Source organism: Octodon degus, unplaced genomic scaffold (assembly GCF_000260255.1).
Source record: "Octodon degus isolate 3935 unplaced genomic scaffold, OctDeg1.0 scaffold00064, whole genome shotgun sequence".
Taxonomy (NCBI): domain Eukaryota; kingdom Metazoa; phylum Chordata; class Mammalia; order Rodentia; family Octodontidae; genus Octodon; species Octodon degus.
In genome coordinates, this window is record NW_004524640.1 from 10,730,635 (window position 1) to 10,752,679 (window position 22,045).

The following is a 22,045-nucleotide window of genomic DNA, read 5'->3' on the forward strand; positions in this document are numbered from 1 at the left end:
AACATCTTGTGGGCAAGGGCCCCGGGCCTCCCTCATCTCTACCTCATTGCTACAGAGGTGTAAAATCCTTGTTCCCCAAGATCAGCAAGGGCCACTTCATCCCTCCCCGCACTTCAACCCCTACATCCCCCACCTTGCATGGTACCTGTTTGCCATTCTGATTTTTGTCTATATATATATATATGACTCGGGTATTTATTTATTTATTTATTTTTGGCGGAACCAGGGATTGAACTCAGGCCCTTGAGCTTGCCAGGGAAGCACTTATTCCACTGAGCCATCTCCCCAGCCCCAACTCAGGTATTTAAAAGGATGCTCATTTTATCTAGTGTCTCTAATGCTGTGAGGCATGACAGAGTCCATCCAACTCCACCATCTGCAGACCTTGAGGAACTACCCCCTCCTAAAACTCCTGGACCCTGCATCCTCACCTGTCTAAGGTGGTTGCTTACTGCCCAGCAACGTGCCTCATTTTACCCAGCTGCACACTGAGATGAAAGCCATGAAATTGGGGAGGTAGGGTGGGAGGCCTGGGCTGGCAGTGGGCCCTGAAATTTCCCAGTGGAACCCAAGTCTCCAGTTGTCCTTCCAGAGCTGGGATATGGCCAGGGACACTCTACCAGCTTTTGCCAGCAGTGCCTATGGGCAGGAACTTGCACTCAGCCTTGAATCCATGTGCGAAATCCCAGTAGGCCCTCTGCTTGATTCACTCCCAAGGTGTCCCAAATCAAACTTACCCTCTCCTGAAGCAACCTCCTTGCCAAGTTCCCTACCTGAGAAAGAAGCCAATACCTGCTCTTTCTGCATCTCAATCAGCTCCTTTGTCTACATCTAATACCCAGCTATGTTTCTAGAGGGTCTTTCTAGAAAACTGTAAAAGCAATTGGTTGCTAAATCCCAAATATTTCAAACATCCCTGGGCACTGGCCACACCCACTATGCTTGCTGCTTAGCTGGGCTCTGTGCCTCATTATCCTTTGTGAGGATCATTTCTAATCATGCCCAATGGCCTCTGATCCCCCAGGACTGTCCTAAGCTCACAGCTTCCTGCGAAGACGCTCAGAGCACATGGAGGATGGAGGCCAGGCCACTGCTGTCACTTCCTTTGCTACCCACTGCTGTGGGCCAGGTGTCCTGGCGCCCGGCCTCTGTGGGCTGCACAGTCTTTTGAAATGTCTTCTCTCAGAAGCCAGCAGCTGGAACAAAGAGGGCATAGACTCAGTCCACAGGCTCCTCTCTGGCCCGGGAGGGGGCTTGACATTTTGATGGTGTCTCTGACTCCCCTTTCACTCCAGGCACAGCTTGACAAAGACCAAAAAACCATTAAAGTTTCACTTGCAAAAAAATGACCAAGTAGTTTTGCAAAACAGTGGTTCTGAGGCCAAGGATGTAGCTCAGGAGAGCACTTACCTGGGTTCTTGCTGGGGTTTGGCTCCCAGCACGGGGTTGGGGGCGCTGTTCTCACCCAGACCCCTTGGCCCCAGCCTGCCTCCTCTCCAATGGGATGGGGTATGCTAAGCCCTTCGTGCTTTCAGCCTGTGCTCGTCCTCATCACAAAGCCTCTGCTTCTCCAAGAGTTGCCATGGTCATGCTCATTGACCCTCACCCATTAAGCAGACCTTGCTGGCAGCTTAGTAGGGACAGGACTTACAGTAAGAGAGCCATGACCGATTTCAGGGTGCACCTGCCTTGTGAGGGAGCCGTGCTCTGGATTCCTGAAAGCACAGGGTTAGGACAAGTAGATGGGCCAAGGTGACATGGTAGCCAGGGAGCAGCAGATGAACTAGCACCTTGCTCCACCTTGGCCTCCTCCTGCACAGCTAGGGACATGGGCCAAGTGACTGTGGCTCTCAGCACCGGGTGTGTAGCAGGTACACTGGAAATTTAGGGTTTTTAGAAAGTAAGTGGGCCATCTTCCTTTTGTTGTTGTTGTTGTTGTTGCAGTACTGGGGATCAAATTTGGGACCCTGCACTTGCCAGACAGGAGCTTATGCCACTGACCTATCTGCACAGCCAGAAAGTAAGTACTCAATGAGGGCTTTCTGGGAGGAAGCAGAACTCCAAGGGGAGGCAGGTGCTGAAGCGCCACACCAGCAGGCAAGTGTGGGCAATGTAGAGCAAGAAGGCCTAGGTACTGCTGCAGGTGGGGACAACGCTCTTCACGTCACCAAGGAGAGCACGGAGCACTTGGGATAAAGGTGAAGGGCTCTTCTTCAGAGCTGTGGAGAGCTGCTTGTGAGGGGAACACATGACACCAAAGGAGGTACCACTGGCAACTCTCTGCCCCCTCCTGGCCTGTGACAACCCCAATGCCCCTCTTCTCTGAGGGTGCTGTGATTCCAACCACAGGGAGGCCTTAGCCTCCCTCCTACTTGCCACACGTGGCCTACTAGTGAGTCTCAAGGCTGCAGAAAGTGGCAGTCCCTGTTTTACCCACTCTCATGTCCTGTCCCCCTGGCTCAGGAAATCCCGCCAGAGGGTTTGGAAGGGACATGGGGCTGGTTTGCCACTTGTGGCAAGGGAGGTCCAGTGAGCCGGACACTTTTTAATGATCAGTCACAGCAGAAGAAATGAGGCAGACACACCCCACTCTGGGGTCTGAACTGTAGTTTTGGAATGTGACAATTTATTTGGGGGGTAAAAGGCTTTTCACTCCCCTTTCCTGGCATACAATATTGAAGAGCAGCAGAACAAAACGTACAAGACAGAGTAATCAGCACAAACCTGCCCTCCCCTGGCCAAGAATTCACTGAAACGAAACAAGAGAACCGAACCCACACCCAAAATAAACCCTCGGTCTCCACCTGGGAGGGGCAGGGTGGACTGGGGGACCCATCCCCACTTCCCTTCTGCCACCCCACTACATTCCCATCTTTTACCACTGGAGGCAAAGTTTAGCCAGCTGGGAGCTGGATGGTTGAACCACAGACAAAGGCAACAACACTTCATCTTAAAAATGCGCGCGAGAAAAAGAGACAGTGCCCCTTCCCAAATATAGAGCTATATACGTATATTTTTATATATATAGAATTCATTCGTGCACAATTCATTAAATGAGCTTCTCAAAAATTAAAAAAATTATAAGATACATTATTTCTTCAGGCCTTTGTGTTTTTAAATTAAAACCAACAAAAGTCGTCTCCATCTCCCCTGCACCCAACAGCAAGCAAGGGCGGGCGGACGCGTGTGCCTCCCACCTGGCCCCTAAGGAGCGGGTCCCCCCACTGGACCATCAGCCCCCACAGCCTAGCTGATGCTCTGCATACAGTAGGCGCTCACTCACTGGTGGGCGGAGGGCTGACTCCTTCAAGGTTTGAGGGGATGCGCAGGCTGGGAGGTGGGGTCTAGGACCCCTACCCAACCAGCTCTAGACTTCCGCATCGCGGTGTTAGCAGGAAAGGGGCCAGAGCGCCCTCTCCTGGGGCTCTAGCCCCGCATCCTGGACTTTCTGAATTGAGTGGAGATGCAAACACAGCAAACAAAGCAAAACTCCCTTAAACTTTTTTTCTTTTAAAAAGTGATTCCTCAAACCATACAAACCCCAGAGAGGCTGCCTTGGGCTAGTGCATGGAAGCCCGGGAGCGGAACTGACCAGGAGGGCTCCACTGTCCAGCGTGGGCGAAGTGCAAAAAGAGAAAAAAAAACAAAAAAAAAAAAACCCCAACAAACAAAAAACACCCCAAAAACCAAACCACAGAAGAGGGAAGAAAAGCAGGCAAATTCTTGAGTGCCCAGACAGGATGCACCCCAGGCCCCTGGAACAGACTGCGCTACCTCCTCTGGGCTGACCCTCCCGCTATAGCCTGCCATTGCCTTGTACTGGCCTGGGGTGGCTGCACCTTTTAAAGGGCTCTTCCCCAAAGGCCAGGGCAGTGTGGGCTATAGGCTTAGCTGCCTCTCAAATGGAGCCACCTCTCCCACTCTACCCACCTCCCCCAGAGAATGGGGACTCCAGCGATGGTCACCTCTTCCCAATCACAGCGAGGAAGAGGTTCATTGTGACCTTAACCCCTTTCCAGGGTTGAAAATAAAGGGGTCTGTGAGTGCCTCAAGTCCTGGGGCCAGCAGCCTGGAGCAACCTGGTCCTTAACACAGCAGTGCTTCAGCCAAGGGCTTGCTGCGCTTAACACCTGCTTTGTGGAAGGACGGACCAAGGTCTGAGACAGGGCCTGGTCCCTACTTTCCTACTCAACCCAGAGACACTTGACTGCACCTGTTTCCTAGGATGTGTGGTTGGGAGGGTGGTGCACCTAAGAGATAACCAATGCCCACAAAATACTGGATGCGGGAGGTTGGGGCCTGGGGGTTATTTCACATACAAAAATAAAGCAAACCAGATTGCAACTTCTGCTTGGTAATTAGGCAAATGGAAAAGCAGCAAGGGGTTGAGGGACCCCCGCAGGAGGCTGATCCTGTGCAAGCATGTGGCCAAGGGCCTGTGTTGCGTCTCCTGGGAGACAGGTGGGGGCCTGTCTTGCTGTGGATCTGGAGCCCACCCAGGCCCGCACGGTGCAGGCACCTCCAGGCAACATGTGCCCTGGGTGCTGCTGTGGGGTGGCAGCATCTTCTCCCCATGCCTGGCAGCCTCCCAGGGCCCACCGCTCTTGGCAGCCTGCATCCCTCTCTTGGTCAGGGAAGCTCTGGGAAGTCAGAGTCTTTGCGGTGATGGGGGAGCTGCCCTCCTATGGGGTGGCAGTGGTAGGGACCAGAAGGGCCAGCAAGCTGGCAAAGGGAGGACAGTAAGAAACCAAACTGCCTACTCACCAGCCTTCCTGGAGAAAATCACCAACCACAGGCCAGGGAGGACCCTGCGGACCCCCTCATCCCCGAGCCCTCGGCCTCTGTCTGCCTGGCACCCCAGCCTCAGGTCAGCCCCCTTGGGTCAGGCTGTCACCCTTCCCTTCAACCAAGGACAAGGACGGGTGTGGAAGTCTGGGCCCAGGTCCGCACGAAAGTCTCAACCACCTGGGGCTAAAGAGGAGAGGCTGGGTCCACACTGCCGGCAGCCCTGCCAGGCCCTGCCTGCCCACACCTCGCCCCCCAGCTGTGCAATGCTACGCTACTAGGTTCTCTTTAAATAGCCTTCTCCCCCCGCCCTGCTCCCTTCGGAATCCCACAATCGTTTTTTCTTTATTCCTTTTTTTTTTGTCCCCCCCCCTTTTTTTTTTTTTTTTTTTTGCAAAACTAATTCTTTCACTTTCCTGTCATAAAATCACCTCTGAAAACACAACTTCTTTACAAAAAAAGTCACCAATGACACAGACTCTCAGGAAAACACATTTCTATGGTCTCTGGAAACACCTGTAACTGACACCCAGGTGAACAGCACCTGGGAAGGGGGTTGGGGGAAATCGCCTCTAAGGACAGAGGAGAAATACCAGCCCTTATTTGGGGGAAAAGCCAGTTGGCACTTGGACAGTCACAGGGCCTACACAAAGGGTGGGGAAGGGGGGACCCAGGAATGCCACCCCTCCACCCTGAGAGGGCCCCTATTCTATACCCTGCAGTGGAGAGGGTGAGGCTACGCTGCAGCCCTGGCAGGGAGGTGCAGAAGAAAGTGTCCTCCTCTAAGGACCAAGGTGCTGGTCATCTGATCGGTCCCCTTCTCACTTGCCTCTTGCCATCCTGCTTCTGAATGAGGTGCCCACAGCTGCACACACCCGGAAACCAGCTCCAGCCGCACGCAGGAACGTGCCACCCACACCTAACTTGGTCCCAAGCAGTGGTCAAGAGTAGGTCAGCTCTCCACCCTCCCCAGTGGCCGATCGATCCCCTTGCTATTCTGAACACATGGTTTCTCCCTTTGGTTGGCCTACTCCCAGTGTCCGACCTAAAAGTGGGGCTTTGGTCACTGCTGCTGGCATGGAGGCCTTGGTGCTCAGGCAGCACAGGACAAAGGAATCTGCCTGGGCACCCCGGCCTCCCGTGGCTTCGAGCAGGCTGGGCTGTGAGAAAGCCTTGGCAGGCAGAAGCCTAGGAGGGATGGGAGAAGTCCAGGGGCATCTGGGAAATCTCCGAGGTCTCCTCCTTCCTCCTTGACCACTGGGTGGAGGGAGGCTGCTGTGGACTCCAGCTCTGCCACAATCCCCACCATGCCAGGACTGTAGATCAGGCCCAACTAGCCAGGCTGACCACCTCCAGAGAAGGGCGAGGGCTCACTGGAGACCCAGGGCTCCCTGGAGTTCCCACAGCAAACTGCCCAGACCCAGCCCTGCCAAGGTATGCCTGGGCCAGGCCTTTAGGACCCTGTTCCGAGGAGGTGTAAAGGTGCCACCAGAAAAGGCTGGCACCCAACACCCAGTGCACACACAGACCCACATACACACTTGCCCAGTGCAGACACACACGCACAGCTGGCATCTCTACTGCAGGTGCCCGCAGCACCTTTGGTCCAGAACTGCAGGGCCCTTTAAATGCCCATAGGTGGTGGCAGGGCGCTTTCTGGGTTCAGAAAGGCAGGGGTGGGCACCAGGGGCCTGCATAGGCCTGGTCCAGAAGTGGCTGCTAAGCTCACCGGTGTGCAGGGGTGTCCACCTGGCCTCATCCTTCCCTCTGGGGCTATGCCAGATGGGCAGGAGGAAAGGGGCTGTGCCCACCCTAGGTGGTGTCTCCTAAGGGCCCCTCAGCTGCCAGGTTAGCACCGAGATCAGACGCTGTACACGAGAGCAAGAAGCAAGCTAGGAGAGACGATGGGGTGGGATGTGGATGGGCCAGGTGAACCCCAAGTCCGGGGCTCCCCAGAAAGCACGCAGCAAGCCCCACTGTGCATGGGCAGGGACGTTGCCAAGTCACAGGAGAGAGCCTTTCTCAGTGCCCAGCCCTAACCCAGTCCAGGACCGTCCCGCCTCCTGGCCTTCTCGGGGGCCAACTGCCCATCCCATCCCTGGGTCAGCACCAAGCCATTTGAGGCAAGCAAAGCACAGGCAGGCAGGTCTAAGCGCAGAGGCAGGGTGGGAGCACAAGTGGACTTCAGACAGGAGGCCCCCCACAACCCCCTCCTGTGGGAGCCTCTCACTTGCTCAGCCCGCTGCTACCCATGCCCCCTACAGCACCTGCTACCCCAGCAGCCACCTTCTCAAAATCCTCAGGGTTGCAGAATTCCTTGATAGTGACCGTCAGGAGGTTGCTGGTGACATCGGTGACGACCACATTGGAGCAAGGGGACATCTCTGGGCGCCAGTCCCCTGCCTCGGGCTCAGAAGAGGCACTGGTGGGCTCCGGGGCCGTGGGAAGTGCCTGGCCGGCAGTAGGGGTGACCTCGGGCAGCGCCCGCTTGCTGGTGGCTGCGGATTCGGGAGGGATGGACAGGTCGAGCACCTCGGGCTCGCGCCACTCAGGGGCGGAGGGGCTCGTGGTCTCCGGGAGCAGCTTGGGGGGCGTGTCGTCGGGGTCAGAGGACTGCGGTGTGGGGGAGGGGCAGCCCGAGGAGCTGGAGCTATGGGCGTCGTAGGTGGCTGCGGGCTTGGCCAGGAGCATCCCGGAGCTCGCGGAAGCAGCAAGGTCAGCCTTGCCGGCGGGTGGGGGCGACAGCGGGGCAGGCGGGGGCTTGTAGAGCGCAAAGGGGCCGAACTTCATGTGGCGGATCTGCGTGCGCAGGATGCTCTCGCTGAATTTCTTGCTCTTGCCAATGACGCGGTTCCGCGAGGGGACCTTGGGGCGGGCGAGCGCCCCCGCGCCCTGCCCGGTGCCCCCCGCCCCCGCGCCCTTGTCTATCACCTTCAGGTTGAGGATGATGCGGTTCCGCTTGGGCTCCCGAGGCTTCACCTTGCGATTGATGATGCGAACCGTCTCGGAGAAGGGCGAGATGGGCGGGCGAAGGCCGGGACTGCCTCCCTGGGGGTCCGGACGAGGCAGGGGGCGGCGGGACATGCGGTGGCAGCGGCGGATGTCTTTCTTGAGCCTGTGCACGGCGGCGCTGGAGTGCAGCTTGGGCGAGGAGGCGCTGGCGCTTGGCTTGACAGAGAAATGCACATCACTGATGCGGAGGGCCTCTGCCTGGGCCCGGGCCTGCGGGCAGAGGGGCGTGGGTGGGACTCAGGGCTTCCTGCTCCCCCTTACCCTGCCCTAGGGCTCTCTTTAAGATCCAGGAAGCCGACAGCAGTACCGATGACCCCAACTTAAAAGAGGAAACCAGCAAAAAACGTGATGCAAAAACGTGCCTAGGGTGGGGCTGGGCCCAAGTCCAAGGCTGTCCTTTTCTACCACAGCCAGAGAACTGTGAGCCCTGGGGACACAACCCTACTGGCCCTGGGCCTGCCCAGGGTCAGCCATCAAGCCTCGACATCCTGGAGCAGCCCTCACTCAGCTCCTCTGGTAAGGAACTCAGGCCAGCCTGGGGCACCTCTAGGAACCAATTCTATTTTTATTCTTGGTGACAGAAGAGGGTGGGTCCCAGCCCTGCCTGTCCCCGATGCCATCTCTCTGCCTGTGTCTTGGCTGACTTCCAGCTCCAACCTGACTCTCAGTGATCCTCAGCCTCCTCTCCAGGCTCCCAGCACCTGTGTGTGCCCTCCTGGATCTGTGTCACCTGTGGCCTGGACCTGGCTCACGAAGAGTGGTGGCAAATAGATTCCAAAGCCTGAGCTGGAACCCAAGCTGGCCTGTGAGTGGGCAACCACTCCTCATCTCTATGCCTGGACGGCAGTGGGCAGCCTGGCCAATGGTCCCAGGTTTTCCTGGGCTAGGGACTCCCAGGGCTCTGCACAGCTCACCTGCTTCCTCATGGGCGACCCTGGGTATGGCAGGACCCTCAAAAGATGCTAGATCCCAACATGCTGTGTCAGAGGTCCCCATATGGAGAGAGAACATCAGGGTCAAATAAGCTGTCCTCTGCTTAGACATAGCCTCCCACAAGGAGCTGTGGTCTCTCGTGGAGAATGCAGAATGTCTTGGTACAATAGGAGGCACAGCCAGGGCACAGACTCCAGGCGAGGGTGAGATGCCAATGTGGGCCAAGGCCTAGATAGATGGCATTCTGGCAGTTCCCGAGGCCTGTGAAGGCACATGAGGTGGAGGCAGAGGGAGGAAGCCCATGGACCAAGCCTCATGGATATGAGGACAGAGCCAGCAAGAGGGCTGAGGCCATTGCTGGGGACTCAGGTTTACGGATGCCCTCGCTCTAGGTAGGGGGTGACAGCTTTGATTTAGATTGGGGGACCGAGGAAAGACACATTCCCACAGTCTGTGAGTATCCTGACATGGTTTGCAGGGGAGTCACAGAGCTAGGTACTTAACAGGTATCTGGGGGACAGCATGCAGACTCTCTGACGAAGCTAGGCCACATCTGACAATCCAAAACCATGTTTGCTGACTTCCCGACCCAGTGGGGACACTCTTTTAGAATATGGACCTCACTCCCTCAGGCAAAACATTTTAATGCCAGTCTCTAGGCCCAGCCTGGCGCCACCTGGGGCTCCTTGGGTTACAATTCTCTGGCCACCAGGTGGCAGCACACAGGGGCGGGGCCCAGGGTTCCTACTGCTCCCTCAGGGCTGAGCCCCTCACTTTGCTTCCTAGACAAAGGCAGGGGAAAGCTGAGGTTTGGCAGGCAGGGTCTTATTGAAGGTACATTTCCAGGGGCACTTGGGGGATCCCTTCTTTCTGATCCGCGGGGTTGGTGTTACTCCCTCTGCACTGTCTCTAACTAGGTTCCACAAGCATCCAGTGGTGACAGATGGTCCCTAGGGATGGCAGAATGTAGACAAACGGAGATACAGGATGACCCCCTGGACCTCACTTTCCCTCACTGCACTCATAGCAGAACCTCCCACAGCACATCTATGACAATCCGATGGCAGGTGGCACCTGCTTGGCACCTGCCTGGAGATCAAATACTCAGTTCACACCTGGTGAGTGCCAGGGGCTGGGCCTATGAGAACTCTCCCTTTCCAGTGTGTCCTTTCCAAACTTGCTACGAGAAATATTGCTTCTTTTTATGATTTCTCACTATCATTTTTATAATACGCAAGAGCCACCCTTCTTCCTGGGTTTGAGAATTCACGGAAAGCAGGACCTGGATTTGTCTGGTGAGTTAAAGAGAATCGCAGTTAATGTGTTCATTGCAGCACCCTGCCTGGGTGACAGGCAGGGCCGCGAGAACAGCTGTGCACTGCACACAACTTGAAGGGTCAGTGACTGTGACCACTGGCAAGTTACTGAACCTCTCTGGCCTTTCCCCCTGTGGAACGGGAATGATGGGATTGATCTTACAGGCTCCTACACTCTCTCTGGTTCCCAGAGAAAGCACTGCCTGGGTGTAACCTGCCGACACCGTCACACTTTCCAACGGTGGTGACAACGGTTCAGCCCAAGCTGTCTCCTCCATCCCTTGCAAATACCAACTACCTGTTTTTCAAGGTCTAGATCAAGGTACTGCTGCTCCTGCAGCCTCCAAGCCCCTTGCCCCTCCCTCTCCACATTCCTTGCCTGTGTCCTCACCTTTGCCCCTTAACTTGACATGTGCTCCTTGAGACCAAGGGTTAGAAAAAGATGAAGCCTGGAAGCTGGGTGGCAGGGCCTTGGGGAAATTATGACATCTCTGTGGGCCTTGATTTTCTTCCTTTCTCCTTTTTCAAGATAGGGTCTCATTATTTAGGTAGCCTCAAACTCACAGGAATCCTCATGCCTCAGCCTCTCAAGTGCTGGGGTTACAGGTGTGCATTACCACATGTCGCTGGGCCTCAATTGTTTCATCTGTGAAACAGGCTAACACTCCTCACTTCAAAGGAGAAGTTTTGAGAATTAAAGGATCCATGCAGCGGGCTCAGTACTGTAATGGACCCTTAAATCACCTCAGGAATGAAGTATCAAAGGTGTTTTGTGATTTTAGGCTCCTGAATATCGCTCGCATTGCCGCTAGAGGGCACTCCAGATGCGCTAAGAGGCTGTCACAGCCTTCCAGCTGCTCCGCCCCATCCCTCCTGCCTCGAAGCAACAGAGTTAAGGTAGCTCCGCGGATCCCCTAAAATGTGCAGTGGCTGGGGGCGGGGGATGCAGAAATATGGAATTCTGGAAAGCAACATTTTTTCCACTTCTGCATTAAGTCCAAAGCAAACCCTACACAAATGGTTCTATGGCTGGGGGAGGAGGCACAGCCGGCAGGACAGGCCCACCCTACACCCTGGATGGACTTTCAGCATTTTGGAAAAACTGGAGATTTAAAGATTCTGCATGCTGCAGTGTCTTCTCCCAAGAAAGCCCTCCCGATTGGGTGGGGAATAAACACAGAATCGCCAGCTGCTGGGTGGGGAGGGCCTGGCCACACCTTCTGCCCTACAGAGAGGCTGAGATGGCCCAGTGAGTCCCACCTTCGGCCTTGTCTGTCATCTTGTTCTGCTTTTCCCAGACGCTGTAATTCCCACTAACGTCCCCAAGAGCCTAAGATGGCTTCCTCTGGAGTTCTCCCCTCCCCTGCCAATGTAAACGAGCTGCACCTTCTCTACCCCATCCTCACTAAACCTCCGAGTCCGACGAGGACTGGGGAGAAACTGAGGCTCAGGGTCCTGGAGTCTGCAGCCAAGGCTGACTGATGAACTCAGGTTGCAGTGATTTAAAGTCTAAATTAAACTGAGCCCGGGGTGAGGGAGAGAGGGGTGCAGGCTAAACCCCGAGACAGGCAAGCAGGAAGCCGGGGTTAGGAGCAGGTGATCTCCCGAGCGCCTCTCCCAGCGCGCTCCTCACGCTCGGCACAGCCCCAGCGCTTGAGGCCGGGGCAGGCTAGGGAGCTCCGGGTAAAAACAGCCCCCTGCCACCCGCTCCTGTGGGCATCCTCCCCAAGCCTCCCCACTCCGTCCCGGAGCCCCGCGCCCTCCGAAGCCTGGCTTTCTCCACAGGATTATACCCACTGCCAGGCCGGGGTGCTGAGTCTGACGCGGCCTGATGCCGGGGGCTGCCCGGGGGCTCCTTACCACCCCCTGCCCAGTGGGGCCCCTGAAAGCCCGCCCGCCTGGCGGCCGGGAGCTGTCCCTCCCTTCCAGGCCCCGCGCTGCGCAGGGCTGGGGGCCCGAGAGGGGGCTGCTGGTGCCGCGCCAGGTTACCTTCAGGAGGAAAGTTTTGGGTTTGGGTCCCCTCTTCTTGGGTCCATACAACTCACGCTCCCTCTCCCTGCGGCCGAGAAACACCAGAGGTTAGAGGGAGCCCCTTCCCGGCCCCGGCCCGCACGGCCCTCCGGGCTCCCGCGCCCTGCCAGCTGGCCCGACTCACTTCTGCTCGAAGGCGGCGATGAGCCGCGAGTCCAGGATGTTCTCCTCGGGCTCCCAAGTGCTGTACCTGCAGGGCCACGCATGCACAAAACCACGTAAAAACCCGGGAGCCCACGCGCGCCCCCGCCCCACGGCCCGGGGCCGCTGCCGCCCCTCCCCCACGGCCCTGCGCCCCGCGACACTCACTTGATCGCCCACCCTTTCCATTTCACCAGGTACTCGATACGTCCCTGAAAAACAGAAAGGAAAAAGGGGGTGGGGGCGGGGAAGATGCGGGGCGCTCGCTGGCGGCGGCACCGGGGCTGTCGAGGGAACCGGCTAGCGGGACCGCCTCTCCCCAAGGTCCTGCGGACCTGACAACAGCCCCAGGCGGAGGCTCACCTTGCGGATCCGCCGCTTGATGATGGATTCGGCCGCGAAGACCCGCTCGCCCACTGCAGACAGCTCCATCTTGCTCAGCGGCACCCACAGCCCATAATACTCCTTGCTCCCGCGGCTGGTGCTGTACCGCTCGCGCACGCGCGCAGCGCACAGGCCCCGGCGGGGCGCGCGCTCGCGTTCCAGCGGCGGCCGTCACGTGACCAGCCCGGACAGCGCACCGTTGCCAGGACCTCCTCCTCCCCCGGGGCGGTTGCTAGGGAAAGTGAGCGCTGACTGGGCGGGGCGCGCACTGGCTCTTAAAGGGGCCTTGCTTGGTAGTGGAGACCAGGACTGGAGACGCGTGGACCGAGGATTGGCTTGCGCCAGACCGGATGAGGCGCAGTGCAGTCTTACACTGCTCCCCATCATCTGCTCCCCTGTCGTTGCCACCGTCTCCCCTCCTTGTAACCTCCATGCAAGTCTTGCCAGGCCCAGACGAGGAAGTGCGATGGAGCCCGAGCCTGCGGTCTTGCGCATCCTCCAGTGGAAGTTTGCAAACAGTTAAATATGATACAGCAGAAACGCATTTGCTGTTGCCTTGCCAGGCCTTGCGGGAATTTCTTTAAGACATCACCCCCCACACACCCTTATCCATTATTTATGTATTCGTGGGAGTATGGTTTTGTAACCAGTTCAGATGAATTAAAACAAAAACGCCACCGCAGGAAAGGGGGTGGGTGCAGTGAATCTGGCCAGGGAGGCCGAGGTGAGCCTGGGCGTCCCGGCTCTGGCCGCGGTCCCGGCGGCACCTGCCTCGCCTCCAGGGGCCCAGCCACCGCAGCCACCGAGTGCAGGACCCTTCAGCAGCGAGGGTTGTGGGAGAGGCCGCGGACACGACAACGCCCCGCACCCAGACTGGGTCCAAGCGGGTCATCCGTGGGTCACTCGGCAGAAACTCCCTCGTGGTCATGTGTGTGTGTTCTGGTTCTCAGGCCCCTTGCCACGTCTCTGGTCGGCAGCCGCGGCTCGCGCGCTCTTCTGATGGCTCCGCCATTGCGCTGGGCAGACCTGGGAGGAGCTGCTAGGGCCGAGCTGCCTTGCCACGGGAACCCTTCCGGGCCTTTGATTTGAAAATAATTTAAACTTTATTTTCTGTTATGCTACCAGTCTTGTTCTTTGCAAAACAAATCTTTAAAAAACATTGTAAGAAAAACAAAAACAGCACCGAAGCAGGCTGATCACCTCGCCTGGGCTACACAATACACTTGAGGTCATCCTGGACCTCTTATGGGGCGCCTGTCTCAAAAACCCAAAGAAAAGGAAACCAAACCACAAAAGCTCTACTGTCCAAAACCTCCATGAAACCTTTGTTAACACCTTCTAGAATCTTCTAGTCCCTGCTCAACATCTATATACATACACCTATGTGTGAACATGCACACATATATGCATGGTATGTGTGCAGAGCACATATAGTTAATTTTGAAAACAAAATAGAATCATACTAGCCACACTGTCTTGAAATCCTCTCTGCACCCTAATGATAGGCATTGGGCATCTTCCAGTACGGGCATCATTGACCCCAGATTTCACCAAATTTCTGTGACCTTGGAAGGTTGTGATGGGGCACACAGGATTGGGACTGAATGTATAAGGACTAGGATTCTTTTTGTCCATCACTTGTTTATGCAGAAGAATGGATTTTTACATTTTTGGGCTGCGCACCCATTTGTTTTGGGGGGAGACAGGGTCTCACTATGTAGTACAGGCTGGCCTTGAGCTAGCCTTGAGGTCTTACAGCCCAGACCTCAAAGTCACTGCAGTCCTCCTGCCTCAGCCTCCCAAGTGCTGGGATTCCAGGTCTGCACCATCACCTGGTACAACGCCCACTCTTGCAATTTTAAATTAACTACATCAAGTTTCAGTTCTGTGTCCCTGCAGATGTGTCCAAGTACATGTGATCTTGACAGACACCCCTTTAAAATTTCTGAGAAATAGCTATTAGCTGGGGAGTTGAGGTTAGCTTGGTAGCAGAGCAGAGCTGCCCTCCTGGAGGAGGACAGACGTGTTGTGCGGATGAGGGTGTGTGTGTGTGTGTGTGTGTGTGTGTGTGTGTGTGTGTGTGTAGACAGGGAGAGAAGGCAACAAAAGGAATTGTGTGTGCATTAATCCACTTTTGGGTTAGGCCATCAGGCAGCAAAGAAGCCCCAAGGCTGGGAGGAGGGGTGCAGGAGGAGGTGAAGGGGAGAAGGAGGGGAGAGGGGAAAGAGCCTGAGAGGGGACGGAGTGGGAGAGAACTCTCTCTGGTGAGCAAGGGCTCTGCTGCACCCTACGACTGGTACCAGGACGGTGTGGAAGTTTCCTCTTGCTGCTGTAACAAACGTCCACAAACTTAGTGGCTCGAGAAGACTCAGTTTATTATCTTATGGTAGTTACAGGGCCCAAGTCAGCGTCACTGAGCTGAGCTGAGCTACTGTCCATCTGGTTTCTTTTTGAGGCTCTAGGAAAGTCTGCTCTTGCTTTGTGCAGCTTCTAGAAGCTGCTGCTGTTCCCTGGTGCCTGGCTACGACCCTATGACCTGGGCTTCCACCACCACCTCGCCTTCCACTGACCTGGAGAAGACAGTGGGTCTCCCGAGTTCACTGAAGATGATCTCCCCTGTACCACACTCCTAACACAATTACACCTGCAGAATCCCTTTCTGTAGGTAGTACATATGATACATGCTGAGTCATATTTGCAGGTTCTAGAGATTAGGTTGTGGGCATTTTGAGGGAATTATTCAGGATGCACAAGCCTGGGGAGCAGAGGCCAGGAGGCCTTCTTGGGTTCGGGTCTGGCATTTGCCTGTCCCCAAAGAGCTGAAGGGCATCTGGGGGAGAGGGGCAGTGTAGGTCAGTGCCTCGAAGCTCCAATGCGTCCGTGCTTTGGGGATTAACAAGTCACTTGCTGAGGCTTGGGTTGAGGGACATAGCAAGGGACGGCACTGAAAGATGGGCAGGACCTTCAGTGCTGGTTGAGCTCGGACTTTGTCCCAGGTAATGGAGCCTGCAGGGACTCAGCTGAGTCTCAAGATAAGATGACAGGGGCTGTGGATGTGAGGGGTTTTGTCCCTTCTCTTTTGGCAGTGGGGTGACATTGTGAAATTCCTTTTTCCCTTCCTTAGTCTTCCCTTCCCAGCTTCAACATGGTGGGGTGGACTGGTGACTTTTTATAGTTTACATTTTTCAATCAATGACTCTTATTAAATCCCAGTTCACTGGAAGGTTTTGAGTGGTTTATGGCTCCCCCGGAAGCCCATCCCATGACTTGGAACCCCTAGAGGTCATCTCTATATGTAACAAAGTCCTCTTCACCTCCACCCACCTGTAGCTCTCACATGGGGTCCAACACGATGAGGGAAACATTGATCCGCCCAGAGAGGCAACCCAGTCAGCGTTTGCTAGGGAGCAAGAGTGTGGCAGGAAGCACAGAATGCAGCTGTTTAAAACCCAAGGATTTATTGTCTCTCCTGATCACTGGGTAGGCTGCGCTCAGCAGACCACTTCTCTTTCCTGTTTGTTGAGGGTCACTTAGGCAGCCATATCAGAGATAAGGTCAAATGTTGATCTGTGTCTGGGGTCTTAGGGCTGGCTGCTGGCTGACCCTCTTGTCATTTCATAGTGCAGCTCAGAGCTACACAAGGTGGAAACATCACAAGGTCTCCTAAGGTCCGGCTTTTGAAGTTATGGGGCACAGCTCCCAACACATCCTATTGGCCAAGCAAGTCATGACGTATGGGGAGGTGAATGAATTCAAGGTTCCCAGGGTTCCTCGGCCTTGTCTGGTCTGTGTGATCCCCTCCCTCCAGGGTGGGTGAAGGTTAGGAAGGTGCTAGGATTTTACCTCCATGCTTAGCTGAGATAGGAGTATAACGTGGCTTTGTGGACAGAATTAAGAGTCCTTGTTGGTTGTCTGTGAATTGCTCAAAAAGGCATTCACCTTGGTCTACCCTAGTTAGAGGAGCTTTTGGAGAGGGGCTAGGTATTTTTCCAGGTGAGAGATTCAGAGCAGCAGAACTGCTCGCTTACCAGCCTTGAAGAGGTCAACAGCCCTGCTGTGAAGACCGCGTGGCAACAATGGCAGGCCTTGCAGGAGCCTACCCTACAACGCCAAGGTCTTAATTCATCAGCAACGTACACACTTGGAGCAGGGCCTGAGCTTTCAGAGGAGAATACATCCTGGCTGACACTTTGCTTGAAACCTGGGGAACCTGAGAAGACTCTCGTAAGCTGTCCCCAGACTCCTGCCCTACTGGCACTGAAGTAATGAACAGGTCTTGCTTCAAGCCTCTAAGTTGGTGGGCTTATTACCTCGCACTAGAAAACTAACCCATAAGGCCGGCCTGAGTTCAAGAGGAGGAACAGACTCTACCCTGCTACTCCATAGGAAGAAGGACAAGGGGACTCAAGGCTATCACAGTAAGTTACCCACAAAAGTGGGTCCTATCCAGGACAGAGATCATGTTTGTTTGTTTATTTATTTATTCTTTTTTCATTTTTTGTATTTTTTAGGGAAGGGTCTACAGGGTGTTCAGGTTCTCACTATAAGATCGGACTCATAGTGATCCATCTGTTTACAGCCTCCCAAGAGCTGGAATTATAGGCAAGCACCACCACGCCCAGTCTCTACAGCTTATGTTTAAAGCTGAGAGACGCTTTTTTCCCCGAGTGGCATTGTTATAGTTTAGATCTAGAATGCCCCCTAAGGGGGCCAGGGAGATAGCTCAGTTGAATAAGTGCTTGCCTGGTAAGTGCAAGGGCCTGAGTTCAATCCCCAGCTCCACAAAAAGAAAAAAAAAAAAAATCTTCTAGAATGCCCCTTAAAAGTCTCATGTGTTTAGAGGTTTGGCTTTTAAAGGATGATTGTACTCATCAGTGGATTAATGCTCAGAAGGTCCAGAGCAGAAAGTGCTGGTAAGAGGTGGAGCCTGGCTGGAGGAGGCGTGATCTGTTGGGGGAGGTGGGGCCTCGCTGGAGGAGGCAGGTCCTTGGTGTGTGGCTTGGAAGGGTTTCTCCCCCTTCTCTGTGCCTCCTTTTGCTCTGCTTTCTGACCCAGTGATGTGAGCAGCTTTCCTCCCCCTTTCTGCCTTGGACTCTGGACTGAACTGTGAGCCAAAATAAATCTCTTCTCCTTTAAGCAGTGGCTATCAGATATTTTGTCCCAGCATTGAGAAAGTGAAGACAGATACTTGCAAAATTCTGGGGGCCTCACTTTGATGCCTTGCGCTAGCTAATGCCCCTGTGTCATTAGTGTGAGTGCTTTTAGGTGCCCAGTAAGTGTGGGCTGTGCTTAGGAAGGAGTGAGCGTGGTGACCCCTGGGGCACACAACCTGGGTGGGGGTTGCTGAATGGCTGTGCCTGCACTTGGGCCCAGGAAGGGCTGAGGGCTGAGGGCGGGGGGGGGGGATAGCATTGTTCAGCTTTGAATGTCAGCTGGCCCTTGAGTCTTCGCACAGCGGCAGAATCGGAAAAGCAAAAGTTGTTGTAGCTCCTCCTGTCCCACTGGCAACCTGTGCCCTCTTAATGCCAAAAGGTAGTGCCTTCAGGTACGTGCAGGACATGGGACTTAGCTCTGTGCCCAGTTTGAGGTCCTATGGGTTAGGTGTGGGGGGGGTGGCATCACACTCTTGTTCAACCCAACATGACATCAGCTCTAGGCACCTGTCTCCATTGTTTAAAAAGTAGGAGACGACATTCTGCGTTGCTGCGACATTGCCAGGGCATGTCCGGGCCCTCTGAGGTGGGTCTGGCAGGGGATCTGGAGCTTGCATTCCTCCTCAGTATTTGTTCCCACCAAATGGATGCTTGTTCAGGGACACCTGGGAGGGTGGTAGGGAAGGACACCAATTCCCAGCACTCCCTGCTTCTGCTGGGTTTGCAGAGTGGTTCTTAGGGGGCTCTGGGCAGAGAACCAACATTGTGCAAGTGGAGACAGCACCGTGTGTATAAAGCTTGTGGGTGCTGAGCTCTCCAGGCTTGTTCCTACCCCAGGCCCCTGGCATGTGCTGCTGCGCCTGCTGGAAGACCCACCTTTTCTCCTTATGACTATGTGGCTCGCTCCTTTAGCTCTCAGTCCATTCAAATGTCTCTTCTTCAGAAATGTTTCCTCCAGTTTCCTTATAAAGGCTCTCTCTCTCTCTCTCTCTCTCTCTCTCTCTCTCTCTCTCTCTGTTTTTCTTCCTAGCCCTCTGCCTGGGATCGCACCCAGGTTTAATGTTAACCATTGGTTTAATGCCTGACTCCCCCATGAGAAGCCAAGCTCCACAGGGCAGGGACTTTGCCCACTGGCTCCCACTTTATCTCCATTGCTAGCACCCTCGATACAGTAGGTGCTCAGTTAATGTTTGTTGGATGCATGTGTGGGACATTGACAGGATTTCTCGTGAGTAGTTTTGGCCATATGACACATTCAGTGATTCAGACCCAGCAAACTATGGCTGAATCTCTCCCTCCTCCCTCCCTGTGGTGGGCTCTAGAAAAACAATGTGAAGATGAGATTCATGCTCTCAAGGAACTAAGGGGCGTAGAGAGATGACCAGATGCAGCCCAGCCTGTCCTAAGGCTCTGGGAGCCCCAGTTTTCTTCACATGTGAGCTAGAGATACTCATTTCTATCTGGTACTGTTGCCGTGAGGAGAACACCTGATATGGCAGCTTTTGTGGCACCTGGACAGGCACAGTGGAGCTTTGTGATAGGGCAAGTGTGTGTGAGAGAGCCCAAGGAATGCACACACACACACGAACACACAAAAGATAGATACTTCCCAGGCCGGGGAGGTAGCTCAGCGGCACAGTGCCTGCCTGGCAAGCACAAGGTCCTGAGTTCAATTTCCGGTACCTCTCCTCCTCACCAAAAAAGGTAGACACTTGTAGGTGTTTCTTCCACTGAAGGTATATTAGACCCATTATAGAAATTGAAATTATATTAATGAAAAGTATCAACAGCCTGCACTCATTTTGACTCAGGATTCTTTTAAGTGCTTGGTATATGATAGTAACTTACTTAGTCCTCAAAACAATCTAACAAAGGCGGTCTTTTTTCCATGTCACTGGGGGGCTACTGGATTTCCATTCACACAGGGAAGAGGAGGAGAGGACCAGGCTGGAGCTGAACATTTCTCTCTAGGCTGTGGGACCCACAGTGATGTAATCTGACCTAGGAAACTAGGGACAAAAGAGCAAAGGCAGGCGCTCGGATGACAGATACAAGTTGCAAGGAATCAAAACATGTGTCTACCTTCCGAAACATCAGCCTATAAAATTCTGCACTTCTAAAACATGGCCGACTATTTTTAGAAAGAGGGCAGTGAAATCGGTTGGAAACATGCCTGAATATGCTCATAATTGGGCATTGCTAGCATTGGCAGAGGGATGGTGGGGAAACACAGTTTCAGATGCGGCCATTCCTGCGTTTAAGGCTTCAGTAAGGAAGGTGCCAAGACCCCACCAGGGAAAAAGCCTCTCTGCAGCCCATCTGGGTCTCTAGAGGAGACGGAGCCCTACCCACATCCCCAGCCTGCACGCCTTCTCCGGCTGCCCTGGAGCTTCTGCTGCTACCTGCCTCAGGGCCTGGCGTGTCCTAGCTGCCTGAAGCTGTTTTCTTTTTCTCCAGCTCTCACAAGGTCCTCAAAGCCAGCCCTGACCACCCAAGGGCATCATCTGAAACACAGCGCTAGCTGTTAGGAGCCACTTCTGAGCCCCCAGGTGGATCCGGCCAGCCTTCCTTTGCACTATGTTTCTGCAGAGTTCCAAGAACATAGCAAGGTTCTTGTCACTTGTCACCTCCACTGAGCCAGAGAGCACAATTCCTAGGCAACTCATATTTACTCCTACAGTGCGTTGTGCACAATTCTAGGTGCCAGGGACACAGCAGAGAACAAGACCAAGTCCTAGCCCTCGAGAGGCTCAGACTCTTACAGGATCAGCTGACAGTGGACACACACAGCGAGGGGACAGCTTCGAGGGCGGATGTGGGCTGTGCAGAGAATGAGCGGATTGTGTGGTGAAGAGGCTGGGGTGCCAGGGTGAGATGCCAGGGCACAGGAAGGCCTTTGGAGGGGCCATAGCTGACATGAGAAGCATCAGAGACAAAGGAGGCAGCTGCAGAGACTAGGGAAGATCTCTCCACATGGAAGGAGCGGCAAGTGCAAAGGCCCTGGGGCGGAAACACGCTTGTTGTAGCTGAGCCTCTGGACAGTCTGGCCTGGAAGACTGGGCTGAGCGAGGGAGGCAGGGCCCCATGCGCAGAACCTTGTAGCTGGGAGAGTTTAGGCTTTGCTCCAAGTGCTGTGAGGAGGCTCCCGGAGGGAACCTGCTGCAAGAGGAGAGGGGCCCGGAGCGGGAGCACAGTGCAGAGCTAAAGCCTTGGCTTTGCTGGTGAGGTTCCGAGTGTCCGGAGCTGGCTGCTTCTCACATCTGCTGCAGCCTGGCCTTCTCTGCTTGTGTCCAGGACACAGTAGGTTGCAAACAGCGACAGAAAGAGCTGTCCCTAAAGAGTCCAAGCTGGGGCGACTCCCCTCCAGCTCACTGTAGTGGTCTGGCTATGGATGCGGGAGGTCCCCAGCAAGGCCAGCAGGAGTGGTGGGGGCCAGGCCATGGCTGGGGGAGCCCTGGCTGGGCAGTTACTGATGACATCCAGGGACGCTGGCTCCTGTGGGCCCTGCACCCCATGAACCGTCCTTCTGTTGCCAGACAATGCGAAACAGATGAGAAGAATGGCAAAGTCCCCGTCTGTTCCCTTTCATCTCAAAGCTCTGTACAAACTTGTCCTTTCCTGCTCTTCCTGTTTTGCAGGGAAACTTTTTCCCCCTGCTCCTTTTCAGTGGTTTAGGGGAATGCTGCTTCTCCAGATGCTGCTTCTCACAGCTGCTGGGAGGCAGGGGCACCCTTGGAGTCCATGCACGGGGTCCAGCAAGACCCTTGCCGCAGCAGTGGCTGGTGTGAGGACCGCAGGAGGCTGTGGCCGCCCTGGGCTGCTGGCCACCTGCTGTGCCCAGCAGCCTGGCCTCAGTGCCTGTTCCTACTCCTGATGGGGACCAGTGTCACTGGGGCCAGCCATCCTGGCTGGAGGAGGACCTTCAACTGTGGGCTACATCCCTTTTACCTTTTCTCCTCCATCTCCTTTCACAGGACATGGAAGGGGGTTCCTCAGGATGAGTAACAACATCAAAAGCCCACTAATATGAAAAACCAACAGGAAGTTCTCTGTTCTCACTGTGACACAGCTTCAAAAAGAAGCTTCTGGGTTGAGGATATAGCTCAGTGATATAAGTGCTTGCCTGGCAAGCGTAGGGTCCTGAGTTCAATCCCTGGCAACAACAACAAAAGAAGAAGAAGAGGAAGAGGAAGAGGAAGAGGAAGAAGAAGAAGAAGAAGAAGAAGAAGAAGAAGAAGAAGAAGAAGAAGAAGAAGAAGAAGAAGAAGAAGAAGAAGAAGAAGAAGAAGA

At 54.8% G+C, this 22,045-nt stretch overlaps 1 protein-coding gene and 1 long non-coding RNA gene across 3 annotated transcripts in view; both read right to left on the reverse strand.

Annotated features, from left to right (window-relative positions):
- Positions 1-2,604: 2,604 nt before the first annotated feature.
- Cbx6 (chromobox 6) lies at positions 2,605-12,759 on the reverse strand. 2 transcript variants are annotated; one of them, XM_012515464.2, is made up of 5 exons: positions 12,582-12,759; positions 12,387-12,430; positions 12,202-12,267; positions 12,036-12,102; positions 2,605-7,953 (listed from the first exon to the last, which is right to left on the reverse strand). In XM_012515464.2, exons 1-5 carry the CDS (start codon positions 12,648-12,650, stop codon positions 7,012-7,014), a joined length of 1,188 nt encoding a protein of 395 aa, XP_012370918.1. In that variant the 5' UTR covers positions 12,651-12,759; the 3' UTR covers positions 2,605-7,011. The 2 variants fall into 2 exon arrangements, with proteins under 2 accessions (XP_012370918.1, XP_012370917.1); XM_012515463.2 differs by having other exon boundaries at positions 2,605-8,007; positions 12,582-12,758.
- Positions 2,605-22,045, reverse strand: part of LOC111817607 — a 21,462-nt gene continuing 2,021 nt past the window's right edge. Inside the window, exon 3 of the long non-coding RNA XR_002821763.1 lies at positions 2,605-4,985. This is a non-coding gene — a long non-coding RNA (uncharacterized LOC111817607). The remainder of the gene's footprint in view (positions 4,986-22,045) is intronic.